At 45.9% G+C, this 20,256-nt stretch overlaps 1 protein-coding gene across 4 annotated transcripts in view; it reads left to right on the top strand.

Annotated features, from left to right (window-relative positions):
• MAP9 (microtubule associated protein 9) overlaps positions 1–20,256 on the top strand; it is a 185,079-nt gene that overhangs the window by 118,543 nt on the left and 46,280 nt on the right. For all 4 annotated transcript variants that reach the window (XM_078676972.1, XM_078676968.1, XM_078676970.1 and 1 more), the window contains one exon: positions 13,314–13,476. In XM_078676972.1, coding sequence (XP_078533098.1) covers positions 13,314–13,476 — 163 coding nt within the window. The remainder of the gene's footprint in view (positions 1–13,313; positions 13,477–20,256) is intronic.

Genomic DNA, 20,256 nt, shown 5'->3' with positions numbered 1-20,256 from the left:
TAAGTATTGGGCAGCTCCCAGCCGGTCAATAAGCTCATCCGCCCGTGGGATAGGATGTGCATCAGTTTTAGTCACTAAGTTCAAGCCTCGGTAGTCCACACAGAATCTCAATTCAGGTGTGGTGCCTGGTGGGGCAGCTTTCGGTACCAAAACCACCGGGCTAGACCAAGGGCTACCAGAAGGTTCAATCACCCCTAGCTCCAGCATCTTGGCGACTTCACTTTTGATGTTGGCCTTCACCTTGTCCGACAGCCGGTAGATTTTAGATTTCACAGGTGGGCTGTCTCCTGTGTCCACGTCATGGGTACACAGGTGGGTCCTGCCTGGGACAAGGGAGAACAGGGGAGAAAATTGCTCCAGGATCTGGCGGCAATCACTTTGCTGTTCAGAAGTCAGGGATGGCGAGAGAATCACTCCCTCCACTGATCCATCTTTTTCTTTGTACGAGAGAAGATCAGGGAGAGGTTCACTTTCTTCTTCCTCTGCCCCATCGGTCACCAGCATTAAGACAACCTCGGGCCTCTCATGATGTGGCTTGAGGCGATTGGCATGCAGCACCCTGAGGGGCTGCCTCGGGGTCTTAAGATCCACCAAATAGGTAGACTTCCCCTTTTTCTCTAAAACCTCAAAGGGGCCTGTCCAACGATCCTGGAGGGCATTTAGCTCTCCAGGTTCCATTACCCACACTTTCTGTCCAGGCTCCAGTTCCACTGGGTGAGCGTTGTGGTCATACCACTCTTTCATAACTGCTTGGCTGGCCTCCAAGTTGTCTGAAGCCTGCTTCCACAACTTAGCCATTTGGCTCCGGAAGGCCAGCATGTAGCTCACCACGTCCTGGGGAAGCTTCCTGGGAGTCTGTTCCCATCCGTCTTTCACCAGGCTGAGAGGTCCCCTTACAGGGTGCCCATACAAAAGTTCGAAGGGGCTGAAGCCCACTCCCTTCTGTGGCACTTCCCTGTAGGAAAACAAGAGACAGGGTAGGAGGATGTCCCATTTCTTCCGTAGGCTCTCAGGAAGACTCCGTATCATACCTTTCAAGGTTTTGTTAAACCTTTCCACAAGGCCATTGGTTTGTGGGTGATAGGGAGTAGTAAACCGATAGGTAACGCCGCACTCCTTCCACATGGCCCGCATGTATGCTGAAAGGAAGTTAGTCCCCCTGTCGGAAATGACCTCCTTGGGGAAACCCACTCTGGTGAAAATCCCCATCAGGGCCCTTGCCACTACAGGTGCAGTGATGGTCCTCAGAGGTATTGCCTCTGGGTACCGGGTGGCATGATCCACCAAAACCAGTATGAACCGATGTCCAGCTGAAGTTGGTGGATCCAATGGCCCTACAATGTCGATGCCCACCCTCTCAAAGGGGGTGCTAACGACGGGTAGTGGTTCCAGGGGAGCTTTTAGCTTCACCCCAGTTTTCCCACTGGCTTGGCAAGACACACACGTCCGACAATATGTATCCGACGCCACTTTCATTCGAGGCCAGTAGAAATGGGGGACAAGCCGGGCAAAGGTCTTGTCCTGTCCTAGGTGTCCTGCCAATGGTATCTCATGAGCCAGTTCCAGTAGAAAGGCTCTAAAGCATTGAGGGACCACCAAGGCTCTGGCTGAACCGTGGCCAGGTGTCTTGGGCTCACTGTAGAGGAGTCCATCCTCCCAGTAAATCTGGTAGCTCCCTTCAATGTTTCCCGCTGCCTGGGCGTTGGCCTGTTGCCGCAGCCCCTCGAGAGTAGGACACTCTTTCTGAGCTTTGCAGAATTCTTCCCGGGAAGGACCTCCCTCCACATGCCATTCAGTTGGGATGGGTAGGTTTTCCAGGGAAGCAACATTCTCCCCGGTGGACTCCAGATCCACCTCCGCAGGTGGTCCAGTTGTCTCACGAGGTGGAGATGTCGAGGCAGGGTCCTCCGGCCTCCTGTCCTTCTCCTCTCTGGCAGCCGGCTGGGCCATTGTTCCAGGCTCCAGCGTCAATGAACTCCCCCTTCGGGCAGTCGCGGACCTTGTGCTGACACAAGTCCAGTCAGGGGGTCCCAGCATCTCAGAGTGAGTCTGGTACTCCACCCTCCTCCAAGCATTGTGCTCCATATCATTCCCCAACAGGCAGTCAACAGGCACGGCAGGGCTTACGGCAACTCGAAGTGGACCTGCAACCCCTCCCCACTCAAAGGGAACCTCGGCCACAGGATAGTGGCCCAATCTGCCGTCAGCCATTACGGCGGGATGGAGTACATCTGGGATGACCTGCTCTGAAGACACCAGCTGACTCCTTACCATAGTCATGCTGGCTCCTGTGTCTCTCAGAGCCTCCCCTCTTCGGCCATTGATGGTGACCCACTGCTCATACTTAGTAGTATTAGAGGGCAGCTGGGTCTTGGGAACCATCTCCTTATCTCCTAGGGACACTAAGGTGACACCCGCCCGCTCCCCCCCATTAACCAAAGGCATCTCCTCCCCGAGCACTACACTAGTGATTCCCGGGGCTTTTCCTCCAGTGGGAGGGGGTGGTCTTTTTGGGCACCTCACATCTCCTTTATAGTGTCCCACACCACCACACTCAAAACAATGAACAACCCTTGGCTGCTGGCTTTGGCCAGGGGTAGGGTTGCGAGGGGGGTTACTCTTGGGGATGAATCCTCTGCCCCTTCCTTGCGAAGTATTTTGTGGCCCTTTTGAGAACTCCCTCTTAGTTTCCCCTCCCTCTTTCCTCTGGGGGGCGCCCTGTCCTTGCTTCTGGGAATTCCCTCCAGTCCCCTTAGTCGACACCCGGGTACTAACCCAGATGTCCGCCTCCTCAGCAAGCTTCCTGGGGCTGGTCAGCTTGCTGTCCACCAGATGCTGTCTTAGTTCGGGAAGACACTTCTCGAGTAGGTGTTCCTTGAGTATGAGGTCATATAGTCCCTCATAGTCTCCTACTTCGCTGCCTCTTACCCAACCCTCCAGGGCCTTCCTGGCGTAGTCCAAGAAATCTACCCAGTTTTGCGTGCCCAGCTTGTAGCTACCCCGGAACTTTTGCCTATATTTCTCAGGGGTCAACCCAAACTTCTTGAGCAGCGCTGATTTCATAGCCGGATAGTAGGTCTGTTCACTCTGGTCAAGAGCCAACAAAGTATCCCTGCCAGTGGGGGGCATGTATTTGTATAACCCACCTCCCCAGTGGACTTCCAGAATCCCATGGGCCCTTAGCGAGACCTCGTAGGCGGCTAGCCACTTAGCAATGTCGTCACTGGGTACATAACAAGCCATAATATCTTTTGGTAGGTACGGTCTAGGTTCTTTGATGTTGGTCTGGGTATCGCTGCCACCATTCTCTGATTTGGGGGATCCTCGGTTTAGGGCTTGTAAATCCATCTCTTTGATGGTTCGCTCATGTGCCAACCTCCTATCCTCCCTTTCCATGTCCATCCTGGCTAGTTCTATTTTCAACCTCCTCTCCTCCCTCCTATCTTCCAGCTCGGCTTCGGTTAAGCCCCTGTCTGAAACACTGCTGCTTGCCCTTGAAGGTAGCCTGGGACCTGTCAGAAGATTCCCTCTCCCCATTTGGTTCAGCAATGCAGCCTCAGTAACAGTGTCCCCATCACCCATTTCCGTTTCTGGTTCCTCCCTTAGGCGAGCTTCTAACCATGCCCTTATGCTTGTCAGCAACTCTCCTTTCTTGGCACCTTTATTGAAAAATACCCCGTTCTGCTGACACCAATCCCTGAGTTGGGCCACAGTATTGGCTTCCAACTCTTTAAGATTCACCTCCAGCTTTGCCATGGTATAAAATTACTCACAGGAGAAAACCACGAAGTGACTTGAGGTTAACCTCCACCCACCACCAGAAGTAAATTTAGAAAAATCAAAAATATAAATTAGGAGGGCCGCAGGGAGAAAACTCCAGGTGAGGTCTTGTGGTTAGCACTGCGTTACTAATAAGTGAGTGTAAGTACAAATCCGTTATCCCACCGCTGAAACACCAATTATGTTGGACCTAGATTACCCAAGCCTACATATGGTAGCCTGGCACAGTAGTGGTCTACAGCTAACTCCAAGCGCTGGTTAAGTACTTACAAATCTTACCCACAGTAACTCAGTGATGAACCACTAAAATAAAGACACAACACCACTGTTTGGAAAAATACCGATACCTTTTATAAAAATAATATGCTCTTCTTGTTATGCTTTTTAGTCAGGGATGAAAGACAATCAAATACACATCCACATGAAATTTAAATTACTCTTCAATATTTTTCCTGCTCAGAATTTGAGAATCAAAGGTACATTTAGGTTCTTTAGTTATTTAGGACACAAGACACTTCACTAATAACTTTTACAGGAAGGCAAAATACAGTCTGGCAGAGTAATATGTTTTTAAAGACACATTTGCAGGTACATTACATTTGTGATAAGAGGCTGTCTATAGTACAACCCACTACTCCACTAGGAGGTTACAGCTAGGGATTTGCACTCTACAGTTTCAACATGTTATTTAACCACTCTTAGGCGTGTACATTACCCCTCAGCTCTTAGCCTTCTTCTCACTCAACAGACCTCTACCACAGGGGTGGATCTTCTCAACATAAACCCCCAGCCATGTGGCTAAAAGGAGACAAAACAGAATCAACAATGTTCTCCCTTCGATCAATTCACAGGTTGCACCTTAATGGTGAAGGTTCTACTTCCTTAATTAATAACAGGATATAAGGGCTCTTCCTAGTGAGCCTGGTAATTCTCCCTGCCCACCACTCTCCCCCTCTTATCTCATTAGGAGCTAGAGTTTTTACGTGGACTGGGCAGTTCTGTCACTCGGTTTCTTTATATGTAATTCTGGCGGCTTAAAAGTCAATTGCCTGTCTTTAAGATTTCCCGCTTTGATGCCTTCAGTCACCCGATGCTTCCTCTTCCCGCACCCCCTCTACCCGGCTTACTTTTGAGTTCCGGACAGTGCAGCTGGTGTTGCCTGGGTCCCGCGGTGCCGGGGAAGTCTCCCCGCAGTTGTAGAGGCGTCAGGGATGCCTACCTCAGACCGAGGCGCTCCACCGAGGTGACCGATGCGGCGCTTCTGCCTCTTCAAGCTTACCGCTGGCTGGAGCTCTGCCTTGACGCACCTCCGATGACGCGACCGGCCCTCCTCAGGCGCACTACTCCGCTGGGCATGCGCGGAAGCGCTCGCTCTTCTCCCGCCTCCGCACTCACTCAAAGGGAGGACGCTGGTCTATCGGTGACGCTGCTCTCCCGGGCCTGCCCGATCATAGGCCCCTCCTGCCTCACGAAAAGCGTCTAGCTGCTGGTCATGCGCGGAAGCGCCGATCTCTTTGTTTTGACGCGGCCGGTGCCCCCGGGGTCCCGATGCCGATCAGAGCAGCGTCGCTGCTCCCCTCCAGTCACTTCTCACTTGGGCTTCACAGGAAGGATGTCCACACACGGCGCCCTTGCTCCACAGGTCGCCAGGGTGCCACAGACCCCCGCACTCACTTCAGCTACTCCACGTCCCCGGTAAGCTCAGCGCTGATCAGGGGTAGCCAGGACTCTCTTCAGTCAGGGGTATCCTGAGTGGATTTATTGAGATTCCAAGATGTGAGTGGCTGCTTCCTCAAGTAGCTCGATTTCTTTTCCAATAGTTGATGTTTTGAGAGAGGGATCGGTCAAAGGCTGAAGGGGGAACAATCCTCTGAAGTAACTGTCAGCCTCAGTGACAAACTAGCTGCTCTCAGTGTGTCCACCTCCTCTCACCACTGCCTCACTCCTCTACTCTGGGGTCAGCACAAAATGGCTGCTGGTCACTGGCCTTATATAGGGTGGCCTGAGACCTGCAGAATTCTCTAGGGTATTCTAGAAAGTTCCCTAATGTTAACCTATGGACCTGTCCTCCAGTGGTGTCCGTTATGGCAGTTGGTGGGCACCATCTTAGGTCTCTGGAGATCCCTAGATTTTCAAGGGGGCTGACTAGGCCTCACAGGTTATGAGGGAAAAATGGCGTCATCGCCAAGGAACACCTAGCCCCCTGACAGCATTAAAAAAATTCCTGATGGACATATGTAAAAATAAAAATAGAAACTCTGGGAGGCTAAGGGGGACAAAAATAAATCACGATGGTTAGAGTCTTCCCAGAAGCAGACAGGTCTAACAGAAGGTATTAAGACTGCTGGAACTCCTCAACGGAAGCAGTCTCTACCAACTTTTTTCAGGCTGTCCTTACAAGCTTGCCTAGTGGTTCGCTTTCCTGAGGTTGCTTTTGGACCCACATTGCAGTGGCCTTTTGAAGATGTATATGGGTAAGGCCAGAAGGAAAACGTATCTTGCTAGAATCCTGGGGTTTGACCATTGTGTCAGAATAGAGCAAAGTGTATATTACCAAACCATTAAGATAGACATTGATAGGATGGGTGAAGGAAACCCAGAGTTAAATAGCATGGAAAGTAATCAGTGAGGGGACATTAGTGTTAGAATTGCAATCAAAACTAGGACTCAGAGTTTCTGGGATAGGCCAGCTGAATTAAAATATTGTCTTTCTTGGCAAATGTTTGGCTGTTTGTAGATTGGTGCATTAGATGTCCAGTTTCTCTAGACCTTCCACAGGTGGTTTTTTTGTGCGGCGTCAGGTATTGAATGACTGCTGAATGATCGAGTATGGCTTAAACGATAGGGACTATAGATTGCCTACAATGTCTACAGCTGTTATAAACCACAAACAAGTGTATGCATGTTTACCTTTTTAACCTTATAGTTTGGATGATGACTTTTGCTCTTGAGGCATGAAACTCAAGGTCAATGGTTAGTGTTGAACACCTTCTGATATAAGGCCGGTTACAAATGTCCAGTTTCCAAGATTCAGGCATACTGCTTTTAGAAACAAATTGAAGTAGTATTATGTGTAATGATCAGGAGATAGAGTTGCAAGAAGCAGCTAGAAAAAAACTCTTTGGAGGATTCACGACCATTTTTCTACTCATCGGCTGTGTTATTATCATGTTTTTCCTGATCCGATGAGGAACTCAATAAAATACACTACAGTTTTTCATCTAAACAAAGATGCAGAGAAACCTTGCACCATTTTTAAATGTGCTTGGCTTTTAGAACTTAGCGAGAACTGGATACTATCTTTTTGTAGGATAAACGCTATACAGGTGACACCTGTGTTCTGGTGTATGCAGTTCTAATGGGCTTGTGGGTTACACCCCCTTCACTTGGGCCATGGACTTTCGCAGGTTAAGCCAAGGTTGGAGGCTTTATCAACAGTAACATGATGGAGGTGCAAGACTTCATTCTGTAAATCAAGTCTTGAGATAACACAGATTACAAATGTGCATCCTTATTAAATTTGAATTACTATTTGGAGATGGAGCTTCACAATGCTCCCTTTGTGTGTTATTGCATGTTTATCTAGGATAGCTAGTTCTATGTATATAAGGGTGTGCATAGTGACGATAACAATACATTTCTTTATCATTAACCAAATTTAAATAAGGCTCTTCATTATTCAAAGTGGCATATGGCTGTAAAACAAATATGTGTTTTACAGTTTGCATCCCAGTCACCTGAAACAGAACCAGGAATTACAATATCGCTCATTGAAACTTTCAAATCATACAGTAATTGCAGTATCTCAGTAGGTCCCATCATTTGATAAGGAACCATTCCCCAAGCTATACCCTCTAGAACAGTACAAGCTGTGATGTTTGTAGTGTAGAGATTTCTTTGAGCTGTGTGAGATAAAAGATGCGGCTGTAGTTCACGAACTACAGTGGTGCAATTGTTATTTCAGGAATGTAGTGCCCATGTAGTAGTACTAGAACTGGGTTCCACATTGATAGCCATATTATGAGTGAAACCTCTCCTAGGCTGACTGGTCCATACATAAGACCAAGGTAGAATCAAGTCACAAAATCAATGATAAGTAAGAATCAGGTTATTGCACAGTTACTTCGGAGTGTGGTGGAATATATATATTAACTGAAAAAAGCATTGGTTACAGGGACTTTATAGTTAGGCTCAGATTTTACTCTTACAAAGTCATAGAAATTCATCAGTTATAATTACCTGAGCTAACTATAACTTACCCCACCCATGATGCACTGTTTATTACCTCATATATTACATCACTGATGACATGGTCAGTGACATAATTGATGACATCTCAAATTTCATCACTGATGACATCACGCAGTGACTGTGAGTGTTTTATAAAAGCTACGGAGTGTTAAAAATATATACTAATGTAAGTGGCTCTGGAAGATCCTCTGTGGGTGAATTAGTGGGTGTGTAAATGGTGTATAAAAGAGTGAGTGGATATGTGAGAGACTATACCTGAGTGAGTGAGTGTGTGAATTCTAGAATGGGTAAGAGAGTGGGTATGTCAGTGGGTATATGAGTAGGTGAATGGCTATGTCAGTATATGTATGGCCGAGTGAGTGGGTGTGTAAGTAGCTGTAATGGTGGATGAGAGGGTGAGTGAGTGGCTGTATGGGTGAGTGTGCAGGTGTTTCCGTGGCTGTAAAAGGTGAATGAGTGGCTAATTGGGTGACTGAACAGGTACATGAGTGTCTGTATAGGTGAGTGACAGGGTACATGAGTGGCTGTATAGGTGCATGAATTGGTGTGTAAGTGGGTGTGTGGGTGAGTGAGTGGATGTGTGAGTGGCAGTATGGGTGAGTGAATGGCTGAATGAGAGGTTGTATGGGAAAGCATGGGCCTGTCTCAGTGACTATAGGTGAGTGTGTATATCTGTTAGTATATGTATGAGTTAGTGAGTGGCTGTGTGAGTAACTGTATGGGGAGTGAATGGCTGTGTGAGTGAGTGTATGGGTGAGTGAGTAGGTGTATGGGTGACTGATTCAGTGTGTGAGTGGCTGTATGGGTGTATGAGTGGGTGTGTGTCTAGGTCTGTATGACTGGATTAGTGAGTGGCTGTATTGGTCAGTGAGTAGGTGCATGAGTAGCTGTATATGTGAGTTAGTGGTTGTGTTAGTATCTTTATGGTTGAGTTGATGTGTGAGTGCCTCAACGGATCAGTGAGTAGGTGTGTGTTTGGGTCTGTGAATGGGTATGTCAGTGGTTGTGTGAGAATGGGTGTATGAGATGCATATAAGTGGGTGTGTGAGGGGGTCTGTGGATGATGTCATCAGTGATGTCATTTGAGATTTCATCAGAGATATCACTGACCTTGTCATGAGTGATGTAATATCCGAGGTCAGAAGCCGGACACTGCGGGGGCGTAAGTTATAGTTAGCTCATGTAACTATGAGACTGCTGAATTTCTATGGTTTTGTACAAGTGAAATCTGATTCCAACTATAAAGTTCCTGTAACCTATGTTTTTTTTGTGATTTCTTAGGTTTTTAAAATTTCCTAACTATAACGACCTGTAATCTTTTATTTTTTAAGTGAATTTCTATGTTTTTTTTACCTAGTAGTCATGTTTGCAAAGTGGTGGAGAGAGGGGGTGGGGCCTTCAACCAGCTCTCAGGAATCCCACTGAGTTGCACTTACTGGAGGTTACAGAGGGTTCTTGGCCCTCAAGGACCCTCAGCATCCAAGAGGACTTAATCCCCCAAACAGTAGGGTGCCAGGATGCACATTTGCAGACTGATGGAGAAAAGCGGAGGGGCCTCTGACCAGCTCCCAGTAATTACGCTGGGGTTCTTGGCCTCCAAAGACACTCAGCATCCAAGGCGAATTAATCTCCCAGCAGTATTAATGGTGTTGGGGTGGTGTTGGTCCTATTTGTGGTGGTGTAACTTGTTACTGGTGATGGTGGATTTAGTGGTATTGATTATAATGGTATTGTTGGTGTAGGATTGGTGAGTTATGGTATTTATGGTGGTGTGGTGTTATTGGTGTTGATATTGGCCCTAGTGGTATCTCTGGTGGTTGTGATATTAGTGGTGATGATATTGTTGTGTGTGTATTATTGTGGATCATGTCCTGTTTATGGTGGTGGTATTACAAATGCTAGTGTGGTATTGATGGTGATATTATTAGTAGTGGTGTGGTGTTGGTGCTGTAGGTGTTTCTGGCATTGTTGGATGTGGTATGGGTGGATCTTATCAAATGGCCACTTATTAACATAGTACATTTCATACACACAACTTCTAATTGTTTTTTATTTATCACATTGGCACAGCCTTCACTCCAGATCGCTTTCTGATACAATAACCAAAAAAGAAAGTAAGAGGCCATGTTGGTGTTAGGCTCATGCTGGAGTAAAGAAATGTGATTGTTTTTTCCGTACAATGCATGTATGAGATAAAGAAGTGAATGTTCATAAAGTGTGATGGTCAAGTATACTTTGTAGATATAAAAGAGTCCATCATGCTTTACAATGTAAGCCTAGGATGTGGAAAGATACGCCAAACAGCCAATAACCTAACAGTGAAAGAAAGATACTCCTGTGGGCTGTGTTCTGTTTTGTGACTAATAGTGTCTTAAGAGAATAGCGAAAGAGGCTGATCTAAATAGGTCAGTGTTCAAAAGGGGTCGAGTCAAAGCCCTCTCTATATTTATATTTTTAACAATAAGAACCTGATATTGTTGGACTGGTACGAATCATATTGGTGGACGGGTTACTCTGTCACAAATGTGACAGATTTCCCATACACCTTATTAAAAGTGCATTATATCCTATGTGTTAGATTTGGGGGTCTCTAGTTGGAACAGTTAGGTACTTGTGACAAATAGGGACCCTCGCTTCTTGTCAGGATAAGGGGATTACAATCCTAAAATAACCCCTGCTCACCCCCTTGGTAGCGTGGCACGATCAGACAGGCTTTATCTCAGAGGCGTTGTGTTAAGGATTTGTGACCACATACAGTAACCCAGTGACAACACTACAAATTGACACCACACAGGTTTTATATAAAAAATAAGTATACTTTATATAGGTACCACAAGACCATAAACAACAAAAAGACACAATACTATTACTATGAGATGGTAGATTAAGCTTAGTTCAGTTCAGTTCTTAGATGCAACACTTTGCGCCAATGTACCTTAGGTTGCGTTGCGCTTCCACGACAAGCAATGTTGCAGCGAGGGAAATGCGGCAAAGTTCAGGTGCAAAGAAATAGACGTGAAGATTTTCCAGATGCGGCATGCTTCTCGGGGATGCGAGACGTTCTCGGTTCGATGCGTGGTCTGCAGCGGCGACACCCTGACGATGCGACGGTAGCAGATCCAGCGGCGACACTCTTCTCCCACGATGCGTGAAGCTTCCGCTCGATGCGACAACTACAGCGCAACATCCACGATGTGACAGCAGCAGCTCTGACAGCGGCGCGCTTCTCAGGGATGCGAGGTGCTCTTCTCCGATGCAGTGCAGTGCGACAGTTCCAGCGGCGACACCCTCCTTCCGAGTTGCGACGGCAGCGACGGCGACACGCTCCGACCTCGTTGCGAGACTCTTCTCTTGATGCGGTGCAATGCGAAAGCAACAGTGGCGACACCCTCATTCGGAGTTGCGACTGCAGGCCCAGTGACGGCGACATGCTTCTTCTCGTTGAGTCGCGCACAGCTCCTTGCGACACGCAGCTCCTCAGAATGCCCAAAACAGCAGCAGGCACTTCCAAAAGAACTCTGGGGAGCTGGGGGTGAAGTCTGTTGTCCCTGAGACTTTAGCAGGAGGCAAGCTCTTTTCCAAGCCCTTGGAGATCCTTCACAAGTTGAAAGCAAAGTAAACAAAGTTCCTTTCTCCTTCCTTTGGCAGTAAGGCTACCACTGCAGGCCAATACCCCAAGCAGCACTTCAGCTTGGGAATAGTCTCTCCTCAGTTTATTCAGGTTCCTCTCCTCAGTAAAGGTTTCTTCTTATAGTCCAAAGTGATATAATGTCTTGGGATCAGGGTCCCAATATTTATACCCCAAAATCCTTTGTCCTCTGAGGGCAGAGGGGCCTTTGCCTAGACCAAAACAGTTCTGGAGCACTCTGTTTACATGACTCCTTCTTTCCTTTCACAGTGCAGGGCAGAAACATCAGACGCCCCACAGGAGGTGGAGCCAGCATTGTGGAGGGGGAAAGCACAGCCCTGGAGCACTTTCTTGAAATGATTCCTTCTCTCCTTTCACAGTGCCGGGCAGAGACATCAGACACACCACAGGGGGTGGAGCCAACACTGTGGGGGGCAGGCACAGTCCTATTCATGTCCCAGGTGCAACTCCTCCCTCCCATCTAGATGCAGATCTCTCTATTCACCACTGGGCTGACTCATTCTTTCTCCTGGAATCCCCCAGCCCTGTCACTCAAACCCCAGACAAGCCCAGACAAGGAATACACAACCTAGCAGAGGCAGGCTTTGAATAGTTAGACAAGAAAATACCTACTTTCTAAAAGTGGTATTTTCAAACACAGAATGTTAAAACCAACTTCACTAAAAGATGTATTTTATCATTCAAAGTCCAGGCATACTAAACTCTAATTACTACCATGTTCCCTGAGTCAGTTAGGATAAGATGTAATAATCTAACTGCCCATTTTGACCTGTTTAGAACAGGTAGCCTTGCAAGAGTGATAAACGAAAATGGTTGTAATTCACTATTACATGCCACACACAACCAGGGCATGTCCTACCTTATACTTATAATGCACCCTGCCCTTGGGCCTACCATAGGGGTGTCTGATTTGAAGAAAATGGAAGGTTTAGGGACTGGCAAGTGGGTTCACTTGCCCAGTCAGCATGACAGTGCCGGACTTCACGCAGGCTCTGCATGGCAGACTGTAGACACATTTTACAAGGCTGCTTCTGTGGGTGGCACAACCAGTGCTGTAGGCCCACCAGCGGAATTTGGATTTACACGCCCTGGGCACACTCAGTGCACTGTACTAGGGTCTGACAAGTAAACAAGCCGATCATGGAATCACTAATCAATACATTAATTTACAATAGGGAGCGCATATGCACTTTAGCACTGATCAGCAGCGGTAAAGTGCCCCGAGGCATAAAACAACCAACAACAGGTCAGAAAAAATAGAGGAGGAAGGCAAAAAGTTCTGGGATGACCCTGCAGAAAGGCAGAAAGGACCAAGTCCAGCACTATGGCACTTGTAATAAGGTGGGCAGGATATTCATCACATGTGTGACAGAGTAGCCATCCGCCAAACTCTAAATCAGGCCCTAAGCATGGCAGTCAGCTGCTGTCTCAAATTAGTCCTAAAACAATTGAATATCAATGAAACAATGTTCAGAGAATGTTGAAATGCTTTCCTCTAAATAGATTCTCCAAATGAAATGTGCTAAGCCTTTAGAATCAAAGCGCCACCATCTTATGTGATGTTCGTCTCACCTTTTGTCATTCTCTGTAAATGTGTTCTAGGTTTTCAGATGATTGTTTTTCTTTTCCACAGGTGCCTAAATGCTGCATTACATCATTCATCTGCGAGAAATAGCACATATAAAACAGCAAAATCTCGATACCTGGGAACATTAACAGTTTTGGATAACAAACAGTTACTGAAAAGTGCTTCAGATCCTGAAGCAGCAGACACTTTACGAGCAGCTGTCTATCAGGTATACTTATCATTTACTCTTTGGAACAAGAGAATTAAACATGAAACAACTAGGTTCTCAGAGATGTCTTAATGTTTGTCTTGTCCTAACCATTTGGTGCCTGAAATCAATATATTCTGGGTCACATGACTAGATGTCGCAGGCTGTTGGTCTTTGTATATTGTTCCATGACAGTGAGACAAAGAAGAACGGGGCCTGGCAGGATGGGCCATCTGCGACGTGATGGGGGTGGGGGGAGATGTCATCTACTACACTTACACATCACAAAGGTTCTGCCTCAGCATGCTTACAAAGGGTTTGACCGTATCCTTTGATCCCCCAGATAAGCTTGTGCCTGGGGAGGGGGTCAGGAAATTCCAAATACCTCTGGGAGGGGGGGGGGGGGGTGTAAACCTCCAGGATCTTCTCCTACTTCAAAGATGGCACCAAGTAAAAATATTGGACCTTAAACCCAACTCTTAACCCCTTCGATGCTCATGACGGAACGGTTCCGTCATGAGCGTCGGTTGGCCTTTGCTCATGACGGAACCGTTCCGTCATGAGCCGGTTGGCTCATTGGAACCTTCAGCACAGCGCGAGAATTCGCTCCGCGCTGAAGGTGTTAAGAACACCTCTGGACCAGTGAATACTAGAGAAGGACTGCTGTGCTGCTCTGCTTTCAAAAGGACTGTTACTGTCTTGCCTGCTACTTTGCACCATGCTGCCTGTTGCCCTGCTTGCTGAGAAGGAAGCTGAACCTGCATCCTTCATACCAGACTGAAGTGACTCAAAGGGTCAGCTGGCAGACCTGTCCTGCCCTTCAGGATCATAACAAGCTCCAGAGGCCTCCCTGCATCTGCCCAGCTGACCTGCTGCCTGGACCTGCAACTGAACCTGCAAGAAGACCTGTTAGAGCTACTCTGGTCTCTGTTGGAGTGAGCTCCTGATCCCCAGGAGGAGCCCTTTAGTCGCTGGACCTTTGGTGTGGCATCAGTTGAGCTTTATCCTCAAGGATAAATCCTGATGTTTGGGCTATTTGCAACTGCGAACTGGCCAGTTTACGCAAATATCTTGCCACCTGCGCCTCCTGCCAACACAAATCTCCAGTGCACCCGACTCTTTATGCCACAGCGACCACCCGTGACACCGGCGACCACCAGCGGTGACTGGCAACACAAAGCACCAGCAATAACCATCTGCGACACTTGATCAGACCTTCTCGCTACATAGATGACCTTTCTCAATGCCCAGCCTGCTCTTTACGCTACAGCGAGGACCGTCTGCGACACTCTCCCTATTCCTCGCGGCCACCTCCACCGTGAATGGAACTCATTGCGCGGGTCTTTAAAAGATAACTCTCTCAGAGAGGCTGGTCCCTGTATCCAGTCCGCACTCCATAGTGATTGGCCTGACTTTCACCTTTTCGCAAATGACCAGATACCCATGAGTGGCGCTTTGTGCTTTTACATTAATATCTCTGGTTCTAGTTATTGGATTTTTGTTGTTATGGTCTCAAATAATTTATTAAATGTACTCTATTTTTCTGAATTGCTGCAGGATTTTTCTTATTTTGCATTTTTACTTTATAACTGTTTGAATGCCCCATAAATACTTTATCCATGGCCTCTAAGTTGAGCCTGCTTTTGTGCCAAGCTACCAGGCATTAATCACAGGTTTATTTTGGGTTTGCTTGTGACTTCGCCCTGACATGAATTGTATTTACTGCTTGAGTAGGGTTTTACCTCCCCCTCTCCTCTTCTTCAACCAGTAACCCAAGTTCTGATTAACCCAATTTCCTATATTGGTGTTGAGCGGTGTGGTTTGGACTTGTGTTTATGCAGTGCCAATTCTGTTACACTAAAAATCACAGATAAATGATTTGATATCAATTTTTAAAGTTCTCCTGGATTGGCACTCTAACTTTTGCCAAATTCACTCTCCTTCTACCTGATTGTCTGTGACCATACCTTCTGAAATGGAATTCAAGCTCTTCAACATAGAGAGCTACACTCTGGTTGAGCTCAAGCCGTTCTGTAAGGAAAGGGAACTTCCAACCAGCAAAGGCACCAAACAGTTGAAGCTTCAGAAAGTTCTGAGGGCCTGGACAGAGGCTAACCCGTAGCTGACACCCACAGATGACTTGGATGGAGAGGAAGTTATGAAGAAGCAGGTCAGGAAAAGGACCTGGGTACCAGTCCTCAGATTCAGCATCGGGGAAGGTATTAACTAATCTCCTGAATTGGAACTCCGTACCAGAGCGATGTGTCGTCACAAGGCGTAACCTCAGAGGTGATGGCAGACAGGAAGGCTGAAAGGGAGTTTAGGCTACAAATGGCCTTGCTCAAGTTGAAAGCAGAGGAGAGGAAGGCTGACAGAGCCTTGCTAAGTAAAAGGTTGAGGCTGAATAAGCCTTTGAGGAAAAGAGACTAACCGTGGAGGAGAGGAGTAGGGCCCATGTTGGACTCAGCTGTTGAGCTTAATCTCAGAGAGCTGTACATCAGAGATAAACGGGTGGAGTGCAGCCATAATAGTGGCAGCATATCCGCGGTGCTCTCTGGAGACAAGCGGGTCCACATTCCAATGGATCTAGTGCCTAACTTTGCTGTGGTAAGTAACTAACCACAAGGACGACCCTAGAACAAGAACCAGGAATAACAAAGAATATACTCCAAACAATGGTTCTTAAGCTATGTTATCAAACTTAACTGGAAAAAAGGGGAAACAAGCCCACCAAGAAAAAAGTGAGGGGAGAAAATCCTATGAGTACCACAATGTCACAAAAAACCAATACATAAGTAAATACTCAAATGAATTTAATAAAGTGAAATGAAAACACAAGGGCGCTCAAACAATTACACTAAGAATTAATACATTCAAAAGACATAAACATATATGAAATCAAAAAACAATGGCAGAGACTAATAAACAAATCAAAATAGAAACAATTAAGAAACGGTCCAAGAATAATGTGATCTCTGATTTGTGCCATGTACAATGCGTCGACGGCGTTTCAACCCATAATTCCTTTAAGGGCCATCATCAGGACAAATTAACTTCGAGAGCGAAAGCGACCACTTGATAGACTTTCTACAAAGAATATATAATATATACATTGGTTTTAGATGGATGTCATTGTAATGACAAAACAGTTAACATAGGCAGGCTTTTCATCACCGAATGAGTGCAAGAAAAGATTTATGAAAAAAGAGAAGTGTCAAGAGGTCATACAAGACAGAAAAATAGAACCACATTCCATAAAGATTAGATCCCCATGTGCGGATTATATAAACGTGAATCAAAGAAGAAAAAAGATTTAATGAATAGGAACCTTAAAGGTCTTTCTAAACGTAGAGTGGTTCTTCACCTATTGTACCAAATAGATTCCAACAGCGGGATCTATAAAAAATTAATAAGGTGCAACATATTTAGTGTCTAATTCTACTGAATAGTGGACAGATAACGTTATAAAAATTTTGTAGGGTACAATCTAAACAGCTACTGTTGTAGCTTTTTGATAATCAAAAATTCACCCCTTCCTTAATATTCATACATGGCGATTTCCAGAAGTGCCGCAAATTGGCAAACCTCCAACTTTAGAGTTTACAAAAAAATTCAATGGCTCAGTTAATGTGGAACACGATCATAAAGAGATTGTATGAACACACCCAGGATGCAGAAAATTTCATAAACTGCAAAGAGAATAATAATAAATTAACTAGGATTTAGAGTTCTATTTATAAGTTTACACCATCAACAGCACTTTCCACTGTCAGGGAAACTCATCATGGTGCTTATAATTCAAGTTAAACAATTGAACTACACCCTTAGCCGAAAGATACCCCAATATTACCGGCTCAATACAGAGATTCAAAATAGAGTCCTGATGCAAGAGAAGAAACGGAAAGTATACACAGGGCTAATTCCCGTATTAACGGCAGAGACTAGAGGGCCAATACTTGTGAGCCCACAGATTGAAAAACTTATAACGTGTCCCCAACCCTGTTCATAATAATCACAAAATGCCCTACTGACATTAAAGCTTCCCCCTTATATACATTTTTGGGAGACCAGACACCTGAGCCTCCATATTAGCTGACTCTCAAGGGTTCCGACAACAGTCCGGAAACACCCGATTCACCATCCACGGTATCGAGACATTCAAAAATGAAATAATTACAAAAACCACCCTGAATCAAAAGTAAGTCCCGCGGCCAGCTTGACCGTAAAGAGGTACACCGTCAGCTATCCACTTACTTCAAAAGCGTGTGTCCCGCGATGTTGTGTTCCACCAAAGACGCCAGCATGTAAACGCCAGTATCATGCATGGCTTTTAAACGTATCCTGCCATACTCATAGAAAGCGGACTGACCTGCAACTCAACTTTAAAACCTCGGTGGCAAACATCGATAACTATTCAATTGCGATTCTCCTATTAACATTACCAGAGAATCTGGATTTCATTAAAGACACGGAGGCTGACATTATGCATTATCCTTTAATAGCAACTCGCACTACATCATAAAGGATAAAGTTCTGGAGTTAACAACAGTGAACAAAGGGTGTATCCAGGAGATGATCAGCCTCTTTTAAAAGAATCGCAGCAGGAAAGAACTTCATAACAGAGAGATCCAAGTAGAGCTTGAAGAAACATCATGGAAGAAACTTCAGCAACTCAAAGGCCAGCCGGTTAAACGGAATTGTCTGAAAGAAAGAAATGATTAAGAATCAAGAGCCTAGAGAGCTAAAGACCTCATCACATAGGCATAATAATAGATTAAGAACAATTGGAGCAATCAATAAATTCATAAAAGACATATCAAAAGTTGTAAAAGGGAGGAGGGAGGGATAATGTCAGCCTCCGTGTCTTTAATGAAATCCAGATTCTCTGGTCATGTTAATAGGAGAATCGCAATTTCATTACAAGACCGGAGGCTACATTATGCATGTTCGTAGCCCCGAAGGACAACATCAGACATATGCTCGATAGGCTTGCAATAATGACGAGCAAAGGTGTTAGCATTTGACCAGTCAGCAGCTTTCAGGATATCATCCAACTTACCACCTGACCAGAAGGATTTACTGGCCATAGCTCCTCTAATAGAATGTGCTTGAAACTTAGAGAGGTCGATACCAGCAAGGTTCATGGTAGACTTAACCCATCTAGCTATGGAGGTGGATTAAACAGGTTTAAAAGGTTTCACAAAAGAAACTAAAAGTTGATTTGCATCATTAGGGCGTAGGAGAGACATCCTAGCGTCATACTCTTTCATACAAGCAACCACACAAAGTTTAGGGAAACTATCGAAACGAGGATAAAAGATCAAATCTGGCATGGTTTTAGTTCTTCTTAGTAATTCAAACTTGACACCAAAAATATCATAACATCTATTTGAAATGTCTAAGCTTCTGATGTCAGATACTCTCCTACAGGAGACTAAACATAAGAGAGTGGCGAGTTTGAAGGAGAGAAACTTTCTATTAAGGGAAGAATTATCTGGCCAAGAACAAAAAACGTCTAAAATACACTTGACATCCCAAAGGGTCTGATATTTAGGTCTAGGGGGCCTTCTTAGCCTTATACTCTTCAGGACTCTACAAATGATAGGATTTTTACCTACTGATTTACCGTTGATAGGGGAATGGCCCGCGGAAATTGCGGATCTAAAGCAATTAATAGAATGATAGGATAGGCCTCTGTCAAATTGTTCGACCAGAAAATGTACAATATTGATGACAGGAGCCTCCACGGGATCCAGACTCCTTTCCAGGCACCACTGAAACCATTTTGTCCAAATGTTATATCTAAGGTGTGTTCCGGGTGCCCAGGATTCTCCGAGAAGAGAGAGAGCTGTCGATGAAAGTCCAGACAACTCGTTAGATTGCCTGACACTTTCCAGGCAAGAAGGTTCAAATTCCCCTCGAGAATAAGATGATAATCTTCCCCGTCTGCGTTTGAGACCAGGCCTGGAGACGCTGGGATCAGAAAGGGAATGTCGCATGCTAGTTCCAGGGCTGTCGGGAACCAAGCTTGGGACGGCCAAAAAGGAGTTATTAGGATCAGAAGGCATTGTTCCGATCTGACTTTCTGAAGGACCCTCTGAATCATGGCGAAAGGAGGGAAGGCATAACCCAGGAAGTGAGACCATGGTTGGAGAAAGGCGTTCACAGCAAGAGCGCCCGGGTCTGGCATCCAACTGAAGTAATTGGGAAGTTGGAAGGTAAGCCTGCTGGCAAATAAGTCCACGTCTATGGGACCCCAAAAGTGGAAGAGGGTATTGAAGACGTTCACATCGAGTTTCCAGTCTGAGAAGTCTAGAAGGAATCTAGAATTCCACTCTGCAGAAATGTTCGATTTTCCGGGAAGATATTCCGCCCTGAGGGAAATTTTGTGTTCCAGACAGAACATCCAAAGTTTCCTGGCAAGATTGGAGAGGTCTACAGATCTCGTCCCTCCAAGACGATTGATATAGGCCACAGCGGAAATGTTGTCCATTTTCAGAACAACAGACCTCCCTTGAATAGAGTGTTTGAAGCTCATAAGAGCGTATAAACCAGCTGTCAATTCCAAAAAATGTATGTGTTGAGAAGATTCTGACAGGGTCCAAACCCCACCGGTGTTTTGGTCTTCCAAACCTGCACCCCAGCCATGAAGGCTGGCATCTGATTCTAGGACAAAATCCGGGGATGAGCCGAAGATAGCTTTGCCGTTCCAGGCGTCTAAGTTTTCCAGCCACCAAAAGAGTTCTGCTCTGGCATCTGGGTCCAGAGAGACAAGATCCCCATACCATAGACCTGAATTGA

The sequence above is a fragment of the Lissotriton helveticus genome, chromosome 2_1, assembly GCF_964261635.1.
Source record: "Lissotriton helveticus chromosome 2_1, aLisHel1.1, whole genome shotgun sequence".
Taxonomy (NCBI): Eukaryota; Metazoa; Chordata; class Amphibia; order Caudata; family Salamandridae; genus Lissotriton; species Lissotriton helveticus.
Note: the sequence above shows the minus strand (reverse complement) of the source record. Positions and strands in the feature narration are given on the sequence as shown.